Here is a 21,123-nt window from a genome sequence, read left to right as displayed (position 1 = left end):
ACCTCTCCAAGCAAAACCCTTGTGGGAAAAATCTTGGTAGTAGGAAAAAGAGTACTTGCCTATCCCTAGTATTAACCGTTGATGACAAGTCATATTGACCCAGTTTTACTAGCCTTTTTCTTTATTTTTCATTTAGTTTTATACACTTTCTTGCATCCTAAGAAATCAATTTGGAATGAAAATGCATGACTTCTTTGAATCAAACAACCACCATGAAATTGATGCTAAATCATGAGGTTTAAGCTAAATTTAATTGATTTTTAATGATTTATAAACCTTGTGAATTTGGTGATACTTTGATTGGTTGTTTTGATTAATTGTAGGTGAAGAAAAGAAGAAAAGAAGAAAAGCGTGGCCTAAGAAGCGTGGTTCAAGGAATATAAAGTGTGGCCAAGAAAGGAGGAAGTGTGGTGCAACAAACCATGGAACTCATTCCAAGAGCACCAAGCACTAAGAGAGCGCTACACTCACTCCCAGGAGACCAAGGCACAAAGCTCAGCTCACTTTGTGAGCTGAGCACAACACAAGGCCAAGAAATAAGGAAATGAGGAACCAAGCTCAGCTCACAAAGTGAGCATTATCGAGAGCGCAAGAGGAAACATTCAAGGAAAATGTTTTGCAAATGCATGCTCCAAGACTTGAACTCATGACTAAAGGGGATGGGGGAACGCTACTCACAAAGGAAAATAAGCAAAAAATGGCCAAATGCACTCCTCAAGGTTCGAACTCACCACCATGAGGAAGCAAGGAAGCAAGGCATCACAAGAAAACCAAGGAAAAGCTCCAGCTCATGCTTCCTCCAAGTTTCGAACCAAGGACCTTTCCTTGGATGCCCCAAAGCTCAGCTCACTTTGTGAGCTGAGCGCTATCCATGGGCACATGCAACACATCTTGACACGGCCAGGAAAAGAGTGGAGCACGCATGACACAGTCCTGGGCAGCACAAGGCGCACAAAATTGGCACCAAGACACTAGCGCTCAGCTCACAAAGTGAGCTGAGCTCTCCCCTGGGAGATGCATTTGGGCTGAAATTGAAATTTAAAATTCCAACTTACTTCATTCCTTCACCAAATCAAAAGCCCATCCAAATTCCAATATCCAAGAATAGAAAGTGTATAAATAGGAGTTAGTTTGATGTAATTAGGACTTTTTACCTTTTCTCTTTTTCTTTTACCTTTGAGAACCTCGAGACTTCATTTTTGGAATTTTCCTTTTCACTTACATTTTAACTTTGAACTTTTATTTTCAGAGAATTGGGAAGGAGAATTGATCTCTCTTCTTCCTTGTTCTTGCTTGAGCATTCTTTAATTTCCTTGCTTTGGATCTTGGGTGGAGAATTGAAGAACTTCTGTTTCAATCTCACCTTGAGATCTCTTGTTTATTTTTCTGCATAATTGAATTTCATTTCTGTTTACTTCACTGCATCTTCTTCTTCCTCTACTCTTTCTGCACTTTACTTTTCCTTATTTTCTTTGCAATTGTTCTTGTTGGATCAAGGAAGGATTTGAGATCTAGACTTGTTATCTAGTCTCTTCCACTCCTGAGATCTTGAACCAATTTTCATTTGCTGCAACTTAAGCATCGCTGTCTGTTTTAATTTCTCAAGCATTTCTACTTTGCTGTCTAGATCTACTTTGCTTTAATTCATCTTTTACTCTTCTGTTTTGTTGCAATTTACTTCTGCTTGATTAATTTCTGCAATCCCACTTCCTAATTTCCTTTTATCATTCAAGCAATTTACATTTCTTGCACTTTAAGATTCAGTCATTTACATTTCTTGCAATCTAAGTTTCCACAATTTAACTTACTTGTTCTTTAAGATTCAGCACATTTACTTTCCTGCTCTTTAATTTACTGCACTTTACCCTTCTCTCTTTACGTTTCAAGCAATTTAAGTTTCTGTTAATTACAAACCACTCAACCAACACTTGATTCGCTAGACTAAATCAACCACCAAACTAAAATTGCTCAATCCTTCAATCCCTGTGGGATCGACCTCACTCATGTGAGTTTTTATTACTTGATACGACCCGGTATACTTGCCGGTTATACGTGAAAGAAATTTTTCGCGCATCAACCGTAATATAACTTTAAGGAAGATACATTCCAAGTATTAGGAAGATCTTTACCCTCTAATGTTTGTAGTCGGTAGGCTCCATTTTTGATGACTTCTCTGACCCGGTAAGGGCCCTCCCAGTTAGCTGATAATTTGCCATGTGCTGATGGTTTCTGGTGCACGAAATTGTGATACATATCCATGGCTTCAAAGGCCTGGTACTCTGATCTAGTTTTATTGTCTGTCACAACTTCGATACAACTAACCAGCAAGTGCACTGGGTCGTCCAAGTAATACCTTACATGAGTAAGGGTCGAATCCCACGGAGATTGTTGGTATGAAGCAAGCTATGGTCACCTTGTAAATCTCAGTCAGGCGGATATAAATGGATAATGGTGTTTTCGAATAATAATTAATAAGATAGGGATAGAGATACTTATGTAAATCATTGGTAGGAATTTCAGATAAGCGAATGGAGATGCTTTTCGTTCCTCTGAACCTCTGCTTTCCTGCTATCTTCATCCAATCAGTCTTACTCCTTTCCATGGCTGGCTTTATGCAAGGGCATCACCGTTGTCAGTGGCTACATCCCCTCCTCTCAGTGAATAATATGCTCACGCACCCTGTCACGGCACGGCTATTCATCTGTTGGTTCCCGATCATGCTGGAATAGGATTCACCCTCCTTTTGCGTCTGTCACTAACGCCCAGCACTCGTGAGTTTGAAGCTCGTCACAGTCATTCAATCATTGAATCCTACTCAGAATACCACAGACAAGGTTTAGACCTTCCGGATTCTCTTGAATGCCGCCATCATTCTAGCTTACGCCACGAAGATTCTGGTTAGGAGATCTAAGAGATACTCATTCTAGCTTAATTCATGTAGAACAGAAGTGTTTGTCAGGCACGCGTTCATAAGGGGGAAGGATGATGAGCGTCACACATAATCATCACCTTCATCACGTTCTTGGGTGCGAATGGATATCTTAGAAGCGAAATAAGAAGAATTGAATAGAAAACAGTAGTACTTTGCATTAATCTTTGAGGAACAGCAGAGCTCCACACCTTAATCTATGTAGTGTAGAAACTCTACCGTATGAAAATACATAAGTGAAGGTCCAGGCATGGCCGAGATGGCCAGCCCCCTAAACGAGATCAATAGTCTCCTAAGATGAACAATGGAATAAAACTGAGACCAAAGATGCCTAATACAATAGTAAAAGGTCCTATTTATAATAAACTAGTCACTAGGGTTTACATGAGTAAGTAATTGATGCATAAATCCACTTCCGGGGCCCACTTGGTGTGTGTTTGGGCTGAGCTTAAGTGTTGCACGTGCAGAGGCCATTTGTGGAGTTGAACGCCAGTTTTGGATCCTTTTCTGGCGCTGGACGCCAGATTTGGGCAGAAGGCTGGCGTTGAACGCCAGTTTAAGTCGTCAATTCTTGGCCAAAGTATGGACTATTATATATTTCTGGAAAGCCCTGGATGTCTACTTTCCAACGCAATTGGAAGCGCGCCATTTTGAGTTCTGTAGCTCCAGAAAATCCACTTTGAGTACAGGGAGGTCAGAATCCAACAGCATCAGCAGTCCTTTTTCAACCTCTGAATCTGATTTCTGCTCAAGTCCCTCAATTTCAGCCAGAAAATACCTGAAATCACAGAAAAGCACACAAACTCATAGTAAAGTCCAGAAATGTGAATTTAACATAAAAACTAATGAAAACATCCCTAAAAGTGATTAGATCCTACTAAAAACATACTAAAAACAATGTCAAAAAGCGTATAAATTATCCGCTCATCACAACACCAAACTTAAATTGTTGCTTGTCCCCAAGCAATTGAAAATCAAATAGGATAAAAAGAAGAGAATATACTATAAATTCCAAACTATCAATGAAACAGAGCTTCAATCATATGAGCGGGACTTATAGCTTTTTGCCTCTTGAATAGTTTTGGCATCTCACTTTATCCATTGAGGTTCAGAATGATTGGCATCTATAGGAACTTCAGATTTCGAATAGTGTTATTGACTCTCCTAGTTTAGTATGATGATTCTTGAACACAGCTTCTTTATGAGTCTTGGCCGTGGCCCTAAGCACTTTGTTTTCCAGTATTACCACCGGATACATAAATGCCACAGACACATAATTGGGTGAACCTTTTCAGATTGTGACTCAGCTTTGCTAAAGTCCCCAATTAGAGGTGTCCAAGGTTCTTAAGCACACTCTTTTTTTTTTTTTGCTTTGGACCTTGACTTTAACCGCTCAGTCTCAAGTTTTCACTTGACACCTACACGCCACAAGCACATGGTTAGGGACAGCTTGGTTTAGCCGCTTAGACCAGGATTTTATTCCTTTAGGCCCTCCTATCCACTGATGCTCAAAGCCTTGGGATCCTTTTTATTTGCCCTTGCCTTTTGGTTTTAAGGGTTATTGGCTTTTTCTGCTTGCTTTTTCTTTTTCTTTCTATTTTTTTTTCTATTTTTTTCGCCCCTTTTTTTTCTGCAAGCTTTGTTCTTTGCTGCTTTTTCTTGCTTCAAGAATCATTTTTTTTTTATTTTTCAGATTATCAAATAACATGTCTCCTAGTCATCATTCTTTCAAGAGCCAACATATTTAACATTCTTAAACAACAACTTCAAAAGACATATGCACTGTTCAAGCATACATTCAGAAAACAAGAAGCATTATCACCACATCAATATAATTAAACTAAGTTCAAGGATAAATTCGAAACTCATGTACTTCTTGTTCTTTAAAACATTTTTCATTTAAGAGAGGTGATGGATTCATAGGACATTTATAACTTTAAGACAAAGTTACTAACTACTAATGATCATGTAATGAAGACACAAACATAGATAAGCACATAACATAGAAAACGAAAAGCAGAAGAATTAAGAACAAGGAATGAATCCACCTTAGTGATGGTGGCATTTCCTTCTTGAGGAATCAATGATGTCCTTGAGCTCTTCTATGTCTCTTCCTTGCCTTTGTTGTTCCTCCTTCAGTGCTTTTAGATCTTCTCTGATTTCATGAAGGATGATGGAGTGCTCTTGATGTTCCACCCTTAGTTGCTTCCAATAATTGTGTGGAAGAAAATGTATCCCTTGAGGTATCTCAGGGATCTCTTGATTTGCAGTCAAATGTTCTACCACCGAGCTATAGACCCTTGATGGAAGCTTTTGTCTTCCCTTTCCTCTTTCTAGAGGTTTCTCTGGCCTTAGGTTCCATCAATGGTTATGGAAAAAACAAAAAAGCTATGCTTTTACCACACCAAACTTAGAATGTTGCTCGCCCTCGAGCAAAAGAAGAAAGAATAGAAGAATAAGAAGAAGATATGGAGGAGATGGATGGGAGTGTGTATTCGGCCATATGGGTGGGATTGGGTGGGAGAGAGAGATGTTGAATTTTTGAAGGTAGTGGGTGTGGTAAATGGAAAAAAAAAAGAAGGGATGATCATGAATGGAAAGAGAGATGATGAGGTAGGTGGGGATCCTATGGGGTCCACAGATCTTGAGATGATCCTGTGGGGTTCACAGATCCTGAGGTGTCAAGGCATTTACATCCCTGCACCAATTTAGGCATGTAAAATGCCCTTGCACACAACTTTGGGCGTTCAGCGCCAGGTTGGTGCCCATTTTGGGCGTTCAACGCCCCTTTGCTGCCATTTCTGGCGTTGAACGCCAGAACCATGCTTGTTCTGGGCGTTCAGCGCCAGGATGCTCCCATTCTGGGCGTTCAGCGCCAGAACTATGCTCTGTTCTGGCGTTTGAACGCCAGACAGATGCTCCTCCAGGGTGTGATTTTTCTTCTGCTGTTTTTGATTCCGTTTTCAATTTTTATATTTATTTTGTGACTCCTCATGATCATGAACCTATAAAGACACATAACTAAGAAAAATATAGTTAGATAAATAAACATTGGGTTGCCTCCCAACAAGCGCTTCTTTAATGTCAATAGCTTGACAGTGGGCTCTCATGGAGCCTCACAGATGTTCAGAGCATTGTTGAGATTCTCCAACACCAAACTTAGAGTTCAGATATGGGAGTTCAACACCAAACTTAGAGTTTGGTTGTGGCCTCCCAACACCAAACTTAGAGTTTGACTGTGGGGCTCTAGTTGACTCTGCTTTGAGAGAAGCTTTTTCTGCTTCCTCTCCATGGTTGCAGAGGGAGATCCTTGAGTTTTAAACACAAGGGAGTCCTCATTCCATTGAAGGACTATTTCACCTCTATCAACATCAATCACAGCTCTTGCTGTGGCCAGGAAAGGTCGTCCTAAGATGATGGATTCATCCTCTTCCTTTCCAGTATCCAGGACTATGAAATCAGTAGGTATGTAAAGGCCCTCAACCTTTACTAATACATCTTCTACTTGTCCATAAGCCTGTCTTCTTGAGCTGTCTGCCATCTCTAGTGAGATTTTAGCAGCTTGCACCCCATAGATTCCCAGTTTCTCTATTACAGAGAGGGGCATGAGGTTTATTCCTGAACCAAGGTCACACAGAGCCTTAAAGATCATGGTGCCTATGGTGCAGGGTATTATGAACTTTCCAGGATCCTGTCTCTTCTGAGGCAATGTCAGTTGATCCAGATCACTTAGTTCATTGATGAACAAGGGAGGTTCAACTTCCCAAGCATTAATGCCAAATAATTTGGCATTCAGCTTCATGATTGCACCAAGAAACTTGGCAGTTTGCTCTTCAGTAACATCCTCATTCTCTTCAGAAGAGGAATACTCATCAGAGCTCATGAAGGGCATAAGGAGGTTCAATGGAATCTCTATGGTCTCTAGATGAGTCTCAGATTCCTTTGGTTCCTCAGAGGGAAGCTCCTTATTGACCACTGGACGTCCCAGGGGGTCTTCCTCCTTGGGATTCATGTCCTCTCCTCTCTTCACAGGTTCGGCCATGGCGCTTATGTCAATGGCCTTGCACTCTCCTTTTGGGTTCTCTTCTGTATTGCTTGGGAGAGTACTAGGAGGGATTTCAGTGATCCTTTTACTCAGCTGGCCCACTTGTGCTTCCAGATTTCTAATGGAAGACCTTGTTTCATTCATGAAACTTACAGTGGCCTTAGATAGATCAGAGACTAGATTTGCTAAATTAGAAGCATTTTGTTCAGAGTTCTCTGTCTGTTGCTGAGTTGATGATGGAAAAGGTTTGCTATTGCTAAACTTGTTTCTTCCAACATTATTAAAGCCTTGTTGAGGCTTTTGATCCTTCCATGAGAAATTTGGATGATTTCTCCATGTTGAGTTATAGGTGTTTCCATAAGGTTCACCTAAGTAATTTACCTCTGCTATTGCAGGGTTCTCAGGATCATAGGCTTCTTCAGGAGAAGCCTCTTGAGTACTGTTGGATGCAGCTTGCATTCCATGCAGACTCTGAGAGATCATATTGACTTGCTGAGTCAATATTTTATTCTGAGCCAATATGACATTCCGAGTATCAACCTCAAGAACTCCCTTCTTCATAGGCGTCCCATTGCTCACAGGATTCCTTTCAGAAGTGTACATGAACTGGTTATTAGCAACCATGTCAATGAGTTCTTGAGCTTCTGCAGGCGTTTTCTTTAGGTGAATGGATCCACCTGCAGAAGTGTCCAGTGACATCTTTGATAGCTCAGATAAACCATCATAGAATATATCCAGGATGGTCCATTCTGAAAGCATGTCAGAAGGACACTTTTTGGTCAACTGTTTGTATCTTTCCCAAGCTTCATAGAGAGATTCACCTTCTTTCTGTCTGAAGGTTTGAACATCAGCTCTAAGCTTGCTCAGCTTTTGAGGAGGAAAGTACTTGGCTAAGAAAGCCGTGACCAGCTTATCCCAAGAGTTCAGGCTGTCTTTGGGTTGAGAATCCAACCATAATCTAGCTCTGTCTCTTATAGCAAAAGGGAAAAGCATGAGCCTGTAGACTTCAGGATCTACTCCATTAGTCTTAACAGTATCACATATCTGCAAGAATTTAGTTAAGAACTGAAAAGGATCTTCAGATGGAAGTCCATGAAACTTGCAGTTCTGCTGCATCAGAGAAACTAATTGAGGTTTCAGCTCAAAGTTGTTTGCTCCAATGGCAGGAATGGAGATGCTTCTTCCATGTAAATTGGAATTAGGTGCAGTAAAGTCACCAAGCATCTTCCTTACATTATTATTATTTTCGGCTGCCATCTCCTCTGCCTGTTCGAAAATTTCTGAAAGGTTATCCCTGGATTGTTGTATTTTAGCTTCTCTTAATTTTCTCTTCAGAGTCCTTTCAGGTTCTGGATCTGCTTCCACAAGAATGTTCTTATCCTTGCTCCTGCTCATATGACAAAGAAGAAGGCACAGAAAAATAATAATAATAATATGGATCCTTTATACCACAGTATAGGGATCCCTGTGTGAGTAGAAGAGGAGGGGGAGACAAAGAATGTAATATAATGACAGAAACACAACTATGAGGAGGCTAGAGATGTGAGATGAGATGTTAGGATATGAATGAATAAATAGAATGAGATGGGGGAGGGATAATTTTCGAAAATTATTTTTGAAAAGGAGTTAGTGATTTTTGAAAATTGGTTTTTGAAAATTTGTTAGTATTTTTCGAAAATTTTTGAAATCAAAAATAAAAAATAAAAATAATTAGTTAATTAAAAAGAAATTTTTGAAAAAGAGGGGAGATATTTTCGAAAATTAGAGAGAGAGAGTTAGTTAGGTAGTTTTGAAAAAGTTAAGAAACAAACAAAAAGTTAGTTAGTTGGTTGAAACAAATTTTGAAAAGATAGGAAGTTAGGAGGTTAGGAAAGATATTTGAAAAGATATTTTTGAAAAAGATAAGATAAGAAGATATTTTTGAAAAGATATGATAAAATTAGTTTTTGAAAAAGATTTGATTTTTAAAATCACAATTAATGACTTGATTCACAAGAAATCACAAGATATGATTCTAGAACTTAAAGTTTGAATCTTTCTTAACAAGCAAGTAACAAACTTCAATTTTTTTTGAATCAAAACATTAATTGATTATGTTATTTTCAAAAATTTGGTATAAAAATAAGAAAAAGATTTTTGAAAAAGATTTTTGGAATTTTCGAAAATAACTAAGAATTTTGAAAAAGATTTGATTTTTGAAAAAGATTTTGAAAAAGATAAGATTTTCAAATTGAAAATTTGATTTGACTCATGAGAAACAATTTGATTTTTAAAAATTTTTGAAAAAGTCAACTCAAATTTTCGAATTTGATGAGAGAAAAAGGGAAAGATATTTTTTTTATTTTTGAATTTTTATGATGCAAGAGAAAAACACTAAAAAGATGCAATGCATGAAATTTTTAGATCAAAACATGTGATGCATGCAAGAATGCTATGAATGTCAAGATGAACACCAAGAACACTATGAATGCCAAGATGAACATCATAGACACAATTTTGAAAAATTTTTAATGCAAAGAAAACATGCAGGACACCAAACTTAGAATTCTTTAATGCTTACGCACTAAGAATTCAAGAATGCATATGAAAAACATCATATAACACAAAACAAAAAATCATCAAGATCAAACAAGAAGACTTACCAAGAACAACTTGAAGATCATGAAGAACACTATGAATGCATGATATTTTCGAAAAAATGCAAGATGCATATGCAAGTGACACCAAACTTATAATATGACTCAAGACTCAAACAAGAAACACAAAAATATTTTTGATTTTTATGATTTTCTAAATTTTTTTGTATTTTTCAAAAATTAATATGAAAAAGAAAAATAAGGATTCCAAAATTTTTAATATGAATTCCAGGAATCTTGCCATGTTAGTCTAAAGCTTCAGTCCAGGAATTAGACATGGCTCACTAGCCAGCTAAGCTTTCAATGAAAGCTTCAGTCCAAAACACTAGACATGGCCAATGGCCAGCCAAGCTTCAGCAGATACCTCTCATGCATACAACAGCAAATTTTATTGGCAAGAACTAGCTTGCTCTTGTGATGATGATTAGGAAGCCTCAGTCCAAAAGAATTTAGACATGGCTTTACAGCCAGCCAGGCTTCAACGCGCTTCATGAAACACTAGAATTCATTCTTAAAAATTTTGAATAAATTTTTGAAAACATTTTTATTTTTTTTTTCGAAAACAAAAGAGAAATTTTTTTTTTTGAAAATATTTTTGAAAGATTTTTGAAAAGAAAACGAAAAGAAAGTTACCCAATCTGAGCAACAAGATGAACCGTCAGTTGTCCAAACTCAAACAATCCCCGGCAACGGCGCCAAAAACTTGGTGCTGTTGCCGGATCAAAAGGGAATCTGGCACTGATGTTATCGGACCAAAAGCTTGCCGAACACTCAAACAATCCCCGACAACGGCGCCAAAAACTTGGTGCACGAAATTGTGATACATATCCATGGCTTCAAAGGCCTGGTACTCTGATCTAGTTTTATTGTCTGTCACAACTTCGATACAACTAACCAGCAAGTACACTGGGTCGTCCAAGTAATACCTTACATGAGTAAGGGTCGAATCCCACGGAGATTGTTGGTATGAAGCAAGCTATGGTCACCTTGTAAATCTCAGTCAGGCGGATATAAATGGATAATGGTGTTTTCAAATAATAATTAATAAGATAGGGATAGAGATACTTATGTAAATCATTGGTAGGAATTTCAGATAAGCGAATGGAGATGCTTTTCGTTCCTCTGAACCTCTGCTTTCCTGCTATCTTCATCCAATCAGTCTTACTCCTTTCCATGGCTGGCTTTATGCAAGGGCATCACCGTTGTCAGTGGCTATATCCCCTCCTCTCAGTGAATAATATGCTCACGCACCCTGTCACGGCACGGCTATTCATCTGTCGGTTCCCGATCATGCTGGAATAGGATTCACCCTCCTTTTGCGTCTGTCACTAACGCCCAGCACTCGCGAGTTTGAAGCTCGTTACAGTCATTCAATCATTGAATCCTACTCAGAATACCACAGACAAGGTTTAGACCTTCCGGATTCTCTTGAATGCCGCCATCATTCTAGCTTACGCCACGAAGATTCTGGTTAGGAGATCTAAGAGATACTCATTCTAGCTTAATTCATGTAGAACAGAAGTGTTTGTCAGGCACGCGTTCATAAGGGGGAAGGATGATGAGCGTCACACATAATCATCACCTTCATCACGTTCTTGGGTGCGAATGGATATCTTAGAAGCGAAATAAGAAGAATTGAATAGAAAACAGTAGTACTTTGCATTAATCTTTGAGGAACAGCAGAGCTCCACACCTTAATCTATGGAGTGTAGAAACTCTACCGTATGAAAATACATAAGTGAAGGTCCAGGCATGGCCGAGATGGCCAGCGCCCTAAACGAGATCAATAGTCTCCTAAGATGAACAATGGAATAAAACTGAGACCAAAGATGCCTAATACAATAGTAAAAGGTCCTATTTATAATAAACTAGTCACTAGGGTTTACATGAGTAAGTAATTGATGCATAAATCCACTTCCGGGGCCCACTTGGTGTGTGTTTGGGCTGAGCTTAAGTGTTGCACGTGCAGAGGCCATTTGTGGAGTTGAACGCCAGTTTCTGTGCCAGTTTGGGCGTTCAACTCTGGTTTTGGATCCTTTTCTGGCGCTGGATGCTAGATTTGGGCAGAAGGCTGGCGTTGAACGCTAGTTTACGTCGTCAATTCTTGGCCAAAGTATGGACTATTATATATTGCTGGAAAGCCCTGGATGTCTACTTTCCAACGCAATTGGAAGCGCGCCATTTTGAGTACTGTAGCTCCAGAAAATCCACTTTGAATGCAGGGAGGTCAGAATCCAACAGCATCAGCAGTCCTTTTTCAACCTCTGAATCTGATTTCTGCTCAAGTCCCTCAATTTCAGCCAGAAAATACCTGAAATCACAGAAAAGCACACAAACTCATAGTAAAGTCCAGAAATGTGAATTTAACATAAAAACTAATGAAAACATCCCTAAAAGTGATTAGATCCTACTAAAAACATACTAAAAACAATGTCAAAAAGCGTATAAATTATCCGCTCATCACAACACCAAACTTAAATTGTTGCTTGTCCCCAAGCAATTGAAAATCAAATAGGATAAAAAGAAGAGAATATACTATAAATTCCAAACTATCAATGAAACAGAGCTTCAATCATATGAGCGGGACTTATAGCTTTTTGCCTCTTGAATAGTTTTGGCATCTCACTTTATCCATTGAGGTTCAGAATGATTGGCATCTATAGGAACTTCAGATTTCGAATAGTGTTATTGACTCTCCTAGTTCAGTATGATGATTCTTGAACACAGCTTCTTTATGAGTCTTGGCCGTGGCCCTAAGCACTTTGTTTTCCAGTATTACCACCGGATACATAAATGCCACAGACACATAATTGGGTGAACCTTTTCAGATTGTGACTCAGCTTTGCTAAAGTCCACAATTAGAGGTGTCCAGGGTTCTTAAGCACACTCTTTTTTTTTTTTTTGCTTTGGACCTTGACTTTAACCGCTCAGTCTCAAGTTTTCACTTGACACCTACACGCCATAAGCACATGGTTAGGGACAGCTTGGTTTAGCCGCTTAGACCAGGATTTTATTCCTTTAGGCCCTCCTATCCACTGATGCTCAAAGCCTTGGGATCCTTTTTATTTGCCCTTGCCTTTTGGTTTTAAGGGTTATTGGCTTTTTCTGCTTGCTTTTTCTTTTTCTTTCTATTTTTTTTTCTATTTTTTTCGCCCCTTTTTTTTCTGCAAGCTTTGTTCTTTGCTGCTTTTTCTTGCTTCAAGAATCATTTTTTTTTTATTTTTCAGATTATCAAATAACATGTCTCCTAGTCATCATTCTTTCAAGAGCCAACATATTTAACATTCTTAAACAACAACTTCAAAAGACATATGCACTGTTCAAGCATACATTCAGAAAACAAGAAGCATTATCACCACATCAATATAATTAAACTAAGTTCAAGGATAAATTCGAAACTCATGTACTTCTTGTTCTTTAAAACATTTTTCATTTAAGAGAGGTGATGGATTCATAGGACATTTATAACTTTAAGACAAAGTTACTAACTACTAATGATCATGTAATGAAGACACAAACATAGATAAGCACATAACATAGAAAACGAAAAGCAGAAGAATTAAGAACAAGGAATGAATCCACCTTAGTGATGGTGGCATTTCCTTCTTGAGGAATCAATGATGTCCTTGAGCTCTTCTATGTCTCTTCCTTGCCTTTGTTGCTCCTCCTTCAGTGCTTTTAGATCTTCTCTGATTTCATGAAGGATGATGGAGTGCTCTTGATGTTCCACCCTTAGTTGCTTCCAATAATTGTGTGGAAGAAAATGTATCCCTTGAGGTATCTCAGGGATCTCTTGATTTGCAGTCAAATGTTCTACCACTGAGCTATAGACCCTTGATGGAAGCTTTTGTCTTCCCTTTCCTCTTTCTAGAGGTTTCTCTGGCCTTAGGTGCCATCAATGGTTATGGAAAAAACAAAAAAGCTATGCTTTTACCACACCAAACTTAGAATGTTGCTCGCCCTCGAGCAAAAGAAGAAAGAATAGAAGAATAAGAAGAAGATATGGAGGAGATGGAGGGGAGTGTGTATTCGGCCATATGGGTGGGATTGGGTGGGAGAGAGAGATGTTGAATTTTTGAAGGTAGTGGGTGTGGTAAATGGAAAAAAAAGAAGGGATGATCATGAATGGAAAGAGAGATGATGAGGTAGGTGGGGATCACGTGCAGAGGCCATTTGTGGAGTTGAATGCCAGTTTCTGTGCCAGTTTGGGCGTTCAACTCTGGTTTTGGATCCTTTTCTGGCGCTGGACGCCAGATTTGGTTAGAAGGCTGGCGTTGAACGCCAGTTTACGTCATCAATTCTTGGCCAAAGTATGGACTATTATATATTGCTGGAAAGCCCTGGATGTCTACTTTCCAACGCAATTGGAAGTGCGCCATTTTGAGTTCTGTAGCTCCAGAAAATCCACTTTGAGTGCAGGGAGGTCAGAATCCAACAGCATCAGCAGTCCTTTTTCAACCTCTGAATCTGATTTCTGCTCAAGTCCCTCAATTTCAGCCAGAAAATACCTGAAATCACAGAAAAGCACACAAACTCATAGTAAAGTCCAGAAATGTGAATTTAACATAAAAACTAATGAAAACATCCCTAAAAGTGATTAGATCCTACTAAAAACATACTAAAAACAATGTCAAAAAGCGTATAAATTATCCGCTCATCAGTTTCCTAGCTTGTTCTGTTTTTCTGAGGACAAGGTCGTGGACTTGGAAAGACCTTGGTTGAAGTCTCTTGTTATATCTTCGAGTTATGTGTTGTTGCATGGCCAAATGTTTGACTGCTGTTGATGATCTTACTTCTTTTGCGAGGTCGAGTTCAGTTCGCCAAGCCGTGTCTTTTGTAGACTGGTCGGCAAATTCAATGCGCAGTGAGGATTGAGAGATCTCCACGGGTATCATGGCGTCAGATCCGTAGACTAGCCGGAAGGGTGTCTCCTTTGTTGTTGAGTGGACAGTGGTGTTATATCCCCATATGATCTCTGGGATAAGCTCGGCCTAGAGGCCTTTTGCTTCATCTAGTTTCTTTCTTAGAGCATGTAGTATTACTTTATTTGCAGCTTCAGCTAACCCGTTTGTTTGTGGGTGCTCTACTGAGGAAAAGTGCTGTTTGATTTTCAAGTCCTGCAAGAAGGATGTGAACTTTTGATCGGCAAACTGGCGACAATTATCTATGATAATGTGCCGAGGAATGCCGAATCGACAGATAATATATTTCTAGATAAAAGAAAGCATTTGTTGTGATGTAATCTTGGCTAGAGGCTGTGCCTCTATCCATTTGGAAAAATAATCAATTGCTACAACAAGGAATTTTACCTGTCCTGCTGCTGTAGGGAAAGGGCCGAGGATATCTATGCCCCATTGGTTGAACGGCCAACTTACCTCAGAACAGTGTAAGAGTTTGGCTGGGAGATGTGTGATCGGACTATGTTTCTGGCAATTGTTACACCTCTTTACTTTTTCATGGCAATCCTGTCGTATCGTTAGCCAGTATAGTCCAACTCTGAGTATTTTTGAAGATAGACTTCGGGCTCCGAGGTGTGTACCACATATCCCTTCATGCGCCTCGGTAAGTGCAAGCTCGGCTTCAGTTCTGCAAAAATATTTTAGCAATGGACGAGAGAATCCTCGTCTATATAGGCAGTTATTATAAAGTGTAAAATAGGAGGCTTGTCGGCGGAAGTGTCGGATATTTTCGACATTGCTTGGCAAGTTTTCTGTCTGAAGGTAGTCCATGTATGGAGATCTCCAGTCTGCTTCCTGTGTAACACTTAAGATTTCTGTGAGCTCAATGCTTGGCTTAAGCAATGTAGATTGGTAAAGGGATGACCTGTTTGGTTGAGTACTGGCTAGTTTAGACAGAATGTCAGCTCGGCTATTACTCTCCCTGGGTATGTGCTGTATTTCGTATTTAGAAAATTTTGAAAGTAAATTTTGTACAATGTCAAGGTATCTAGAAAGCAAATGGTCCTTTACTTGGTATAAGTTGTTTACCTGCTGGACGATGAGTAAAGAGTCGTAGTATACCTTAAGTTTGGTAATGTTTAGGTCGGCAGCGAGTCTAAGGCCGGTAATTAAGGCTTCATATTCACTTTAATTGTTGCTTGCTTTGAATGAGAAATGGAGGGAATGCTCGATGACGTTGCCGTGGCCATCATCAAGTATGATACCTGCTCCACATCCTTGTGAGTTGGAGGAGCCGTCGACGTATAAGGACCATTCGATGTAGTCCTCGGCTGTGTCTGATACTGAGAATTCAGCGATGAAGTCGGCTAAGAATTGGAATTTGATAGATGTTCGCCCTTCATATTTGATATCAAATTCTGAAAGTTCAATCGACCATTTTACTAGTCGGCCAGCCAGCTCTGGTTTCTGAAGGACTTGGCGTAGAGGATGATTTGTTCGAACGTGGATTTCATGGCTCTGAAAATATGGTCGGAGTCTTCTGGCCGAGAAGACAAGGGCTAGGGCCAGCTTTTCAATGGTCGGATATCGAAGCTCGGCATTCTGTAATGTTTTGTTGGTAAAATAGATAAGGAACTGCTGCTTTTTCCTTTCTGCAACAAGAGCGGAGCTTACAGCCCAATTAGTGATAGATAAATATAAGAATAATGGTTCCCCTTGTAAGGGTGTTTGTAAAATTGGTGGTTTTGAAAGAGTTTCTTTGATAGTTGTGAATGCTTGTTCACATTCATCAGTCCATTGGAAAACTTTTTTCTTTTTTAAAGTTTGGAAAAAAACATAAAGTTTTAGAAGCTAAGCAAGGTAAGAGTCTAGAAAGTGCAGCAAGTCTCCCTGTTAACCGTTGGACTTTCTTGATGGTGTGAGGACTTGCCATGTCCAAAATAGCTCGACATTTTTCTGGATTTGCCTCAATAGCTCGGCTAATGACAAGGAAGCCGAGAAATTTGCCACTCTGGACCCCAAATGCGCACTTCTCGGGGTTTAGCCGCATGTTGTATTTTCTTAGTTGTCCGAAGATTTCAGCGAGGTCATCAAGGTGGTTGTTGCCTGTTTTTATCTTGGCAACCATATCGTCAACGTAGACCTCAATGTTTCTGCCGATTTGTTTGGCGAAGACTTTGTCCATGAGACGTTGATATGTTACACCTGCATTCTTAAGGCCAAATGGTATGACTTTATAACAATAGTTTCCATATTCAGTAATAAAGGCTGTCTTATTTTGGTCGGATGGATGCATTTGGATCTGGTTATAACCAGAATATGCATCCATAAAGCTGAGTTTTTCAAAACCAGATGCGTTATCAACTAAGCAATCAATAGAAGGCAAAGGGTAGGAATCTTTGGGGCATGCTTTGTTGAGATCGGTGAAATCAGCACACATGCGCCATTTACCATTATGTTTTTTAACCATGATGACATTCGCCAGCCATGTTGTGAATCTAATTTCTCGGATGAAGCCCGTGTTGATGAGCTTCTTGGTTTCTTCCAGGAAGGCTTGTTTTCGGTCATGGCCGAGATTCCTCTTTTTCTGTGTTACTGGTCGGGCAGATGGGTCTAATGCCAACTTGTGTGATATGATGGATGGATCGATGCCTGGCATATTAGCTGGGGTCCAAGCAAACAGGTCGGCATTTTGTTGTAAAAATGCTCGGAATGAGGATTTGTCTCCCGAGGATAATGTTGAACCGACGTATGTGAATTTGTTCGTGCTTTCTGTGAAATAGATTTTATGCAAGTCTTCTGTTAGGGTTGGCCTCTCCAATGTTCCCGCTCTGGGGTCAAGGTCGGCCAGCATTTGTTGGTCGTTCATGTTGCCGATGCTGTGAACATGGGCTTTTGTGTTTTAGCTAGGTCTTTTGAGACTATTGTTGTAGCATTCTCTGGCTTCTCGGGCATCACTGTGAATGGTTGCAATTGTGTTATCCTGCAAAGGGAACTTAACACAAAGATGAATTCTAGATACTATAGCACTGAATTTATTTAAGAAAGGTCGGCCAAGTATTAAATTGTAAGGACTAAAACAGTCAACTACCAAGTATTGAATATCTGATGTTTTTGAAGAGGGAAACTCACCAAGTGTGGTTTGTAACCACACGGAGCCCATAACCGGGACTCTCTCACCTGAGAAACCTACCAAGTCTCCAGTAGAAGGTTGGAGGATGTAGCTGCTCAATTTCATTTTCTGGAATGTGGAGAAAAATAGGACATCGGCACTTCTCCCAAGATCCAGCAGCACCTTTTTTACCAGGAGGTCTCCGAGCTGTAGGGAGATGACGACCGAGTCATCTAAGTTTGGTATACCTTTGTAATGATCGACTGTCTGGAATGTTATCTGTAGGGATTGTGGTATTGCCTGCTGCTGAGTTTGATCAGCGTTGATGGAGAGCATAGCCCAGTAAGATCGCTTTCTTGCCGAACTTGTTGTTCCTCCACCTGCAATAGCTCAGTAATAATACGCCTTGGTTGGTCGGGATGGCTAGTGTCTGGCCGATCCTTATCTCGGCCATGCTGTGTTGTTGGCTGTTGTTCGCCAGGAGTGGTTGTTTGTCGCTGCATGCGGCTGGCGATGTATTTGTCCAGGTGGCCTTGCCGAGCTAATCGCTCTAGAAGGTCTTTGGCGATGATACACTCGTCGGTAGTGTGTCCATACTTTTGGTGGAAGGAGCAGTATTTTGATCTATCTGCGCTTCTTGAATTCGGGTAACTGCCGGCTTTTCTTAGCGGCTTGATCAGCTTCGAGTTCAGGATTTCCTTGATGATATCGTCGCGTTTGGTGTTGAACTGAGTGTAGGACTCATACCACGAAGTCGGTTTGTAGTTCTTCTTTTTGTCTCGAGCTCTATCGTCGTCTCTGTAATGAGGTTTTTCTGTTTTTCGAGCTTGTCAGAGTTCCTCGATGTCGATCTGACCTTTTGCCTTTTTGCGGAATTCGGCCATAGTTTTAGGTTTGGCCACAGCAATAGTTTCCTGGAATTTTTCTGGTCGCAATCTGCTTTTTATGGCGTGCAGTTCAACCTCGGGGTGGAGGTCGGGTATACTTATGGCTATCTTTGTGAAGCGCGTCATGTAGTCCTTGAGGCTTTCATGTTGACCTTGCTTGATTGTGTTCATGTAATTGGAGTCATGCAGGTAGATGGCTGATTCAGCAAAGTGCTCCTCAAAGGGCTTTGATATGTCTCGAAATCGAGATATAGAACATGCAGACAAAGAACAAAACCAATCAAGTGCATGACCATCTAAGTAAGATGGAAAGCAACGACATAAAACTTTATCAGATGCACCGTTCACTATCATTATGGAGGTGAATTTCTTGATGTATATCTTCAGATCACCTAACCCATCGTAGGGAGTCAGGGTAGTCGGCAGGGTGAACCTTCGGGGTAGCACGAAGTTCATCACCTCTGCCATGAATGGTCCGGGGGAGCTTTCCTGATTGTCGTCCTCAGTGTCTGGCCGAGCTTTTTCATTATGCTTGGGTTGCTCCTCTTCGTGCTGAGCAATGTCAGAGACGTGTGTCGGTCCTGACTGATGCTCGATTTTTTCTTGTCAGTCGTTGTTGTTTTCGGTTCGGGTGTTATTCAAGTTGGCAATTTGATCTGCCATTCTTTGTTTCTCCTCGGCCATGGCTTGCCGCAACTCAGTTACCATTTGAAATAGTTCGGATGATGTGGGTGGAAGTCGTTCAGCCATGACTACAAGTGAAGACCTTGAGGCCGATGATATATGGAGGGGATTATATTTTCGGCCACATGGTGGGCGCCAATTGTTCTTGTATGGATACCTGGAGGGAGAGCTCGGTCTCTGGGAATTGACGCCGAGTTGTTATCTTCGGTGCCGACCTTCGAGCTTTGTGATAATCCGAGCTTTTACTCCAAGAGGATGTCCAATCGCGTAGAGCTTTGAGCAAGAAACAGGAGGGGAGTGTACCTGCAAAGGCACTCCGAAACTTAAGTTAGTATTGAGAATTCAATGTGTCTTTTGGGATGGAAGATCATACATTTTATGGGTGGCTTGTGCAAGTCGGTTATGCTCTTGCTTTATTGCCTGTATTGAAGAGCAATAACTAGGTTGGACGTTTCACATTTGGAAAGCAGTCCGTTGAGCCGAGTTGTAAGTTGTAACGTAAGTGGCCGATTAATGACGTTATTGCCGATCAATAACTGTAATGCCGAATTATAACGCCAGCTTTCTGAATAATAACGTGAATAATGCCGAGTTATGAATGATAATGCCGATTTATGATTTTGGATTTGTAACTGTCAGATTACTTTGTTTTAAGAATTATATAAATTATTTTATAACTAATTATAAAATAAAAACATATCTATTATTTTTATTTATCTAAAAAATTATGAAAAAAATTATAATATTAGTTTTCGTGCAAGTATAAATCTAGTTCCATTGTAAGTTCCAGAACTATATATCAGTTATCAGATAATTATTTTAAGCTTAAGGTGTTAGATACCATATTGAATACAGTGTTTTATTGGTCTACGTGAAAATGGGTTGATGTTAAAATTGGTTTCTGATCATACAGGAGTTAATTTGGTTTTGGAAAATTGCTTGAATGCATTTAATTCTTCAAAAGATATCAATGTGAGTTATATTGGTATTTTTTGATAATTTTTTATTGACATATTATTGTTAAGAATGAGACAAATGACAAATTTTATCTTAGTAAATTTTTTTTTTAAAGAATTAAATTGAATTATTATATTTTAAAGAGATCAAAATAATTTATACATAATTTTTTTAGAGATTATTTTAAATATAATTTATTTGAAAGTCTTATGAATAAATTTTTCTTTCTTCCATTTTTTAAAATTTCAATTTTATTTTATAGTGTTTCTAAGTGCTTTGAAACTTATTCTAGAAAAGAAATAGTAAAAAATGAAGTTAATCTATAAATGTAGTGTGCTTATATTGTATAATAAGAGAGAATAGTTTTAATGTGAAATAAATTTATTTTTATTTTTAAATATTTAAAATACTGATAAATTTATCTATATAAAAAATTAATTTTATACACATAAAAAATTAATTTTCATTAATAAAATTAACTAAACTCTAAAAAATTATTTAAAATTCTTAAACTAGTTCTCTTAACATAATCTGCTTTATTCTTAATTCTCACTTTTTTATCATTATCGTTCTGATGAGTTTGGAAAACTCTAATTTAATTTTGATGATGAACAAACATTATTAAAATAATTAATTACAAAATTATTAATTTAATTTTCATTTAACATATGTTAATTAATAATTTTGTGATGCAGGTTTTTAATTGGGCCGAAATAAAAGGAGAGATTCCAAGCCCAATAAATTAAAATCCAGTCCTATGTAATTCTTGTTTTGTGATTGTTGGCTGAAAAGATTTTATCATTTGGGCCAGAAATCAAACATTGCCATAAGCCCAATTTAGTTTTGATGAATGATCCAATGCTTGATCCAAAATTCATCAGGAAAGCAAATGTTACTAATTGGGCCAGATTAAATTATGTTGCTACCAAGCCCAACATTAACTTTTGATGAATGTTTCCAAGCTTGGTCCGAAAC

General features: G+C 39.1%; 1 protein-coding gene and 1 non-coding gene across 2 annotated transcripts; one reads left to right on the top strand and one right to left on the bottom strand.

Moving 5' to 3' along the window:
• The first annotated feature begins 7,727 nt into the window (after positions 1-7,727).
• LOC112746237 (small nucleolar RNA R71) lies at positions 7,728-7,835 on the top strand. The gene has a single exon (XR_003174131.1). It is a non-coding gene; the product is annotated as a small nucleolar RNA R71 (small nucleolar RNA).
• A 9,538-nt stretch (positions 7,836-17,373) lies between these two features.
• LOC140178717 (uncharacterized) lies at positions 17,374-18,975 on the bottom strand. The gene is made up of 3 exons (XM_072215947.1): positions 18,477-18,975; positions 17,921-18,434; positions 17,374-17,491 (listed from the first exon to the last, which is right to left on the bottom strand). The coding sequence occupies exons 1-3, from the start codon at positions 18,973-18,975 to the stop codon at positions 17,374-17,376; spliced, it is 1,131 nt and encodes a 376-aa protein (XP_072072048.1).
• Positions 18,976-21,123: the final 2,148 nt, after the last annotated feature.

Source organism: Arachis hypogaea, chromosome 14 (assembly GCF_003086295.3).
Source record: "Arachis hypogaea cultivar Tifrunner chromosome 14, arahy.Tifrunner.gnm2.J5K5, whole genome shotgun sequence".
In the NCBI taxonomy this organism is placed as follows: Eukaryota; Viridiplantae; Streptophyta; class Magnoliopsida; order Fabales; family Fabaceae; genus Arachis; species Arachis hypogaea.
Note: the sequence above shows the minus strand (reverse complement) of the source record. Positions and strands in the feature narration are given on the sequence as shown.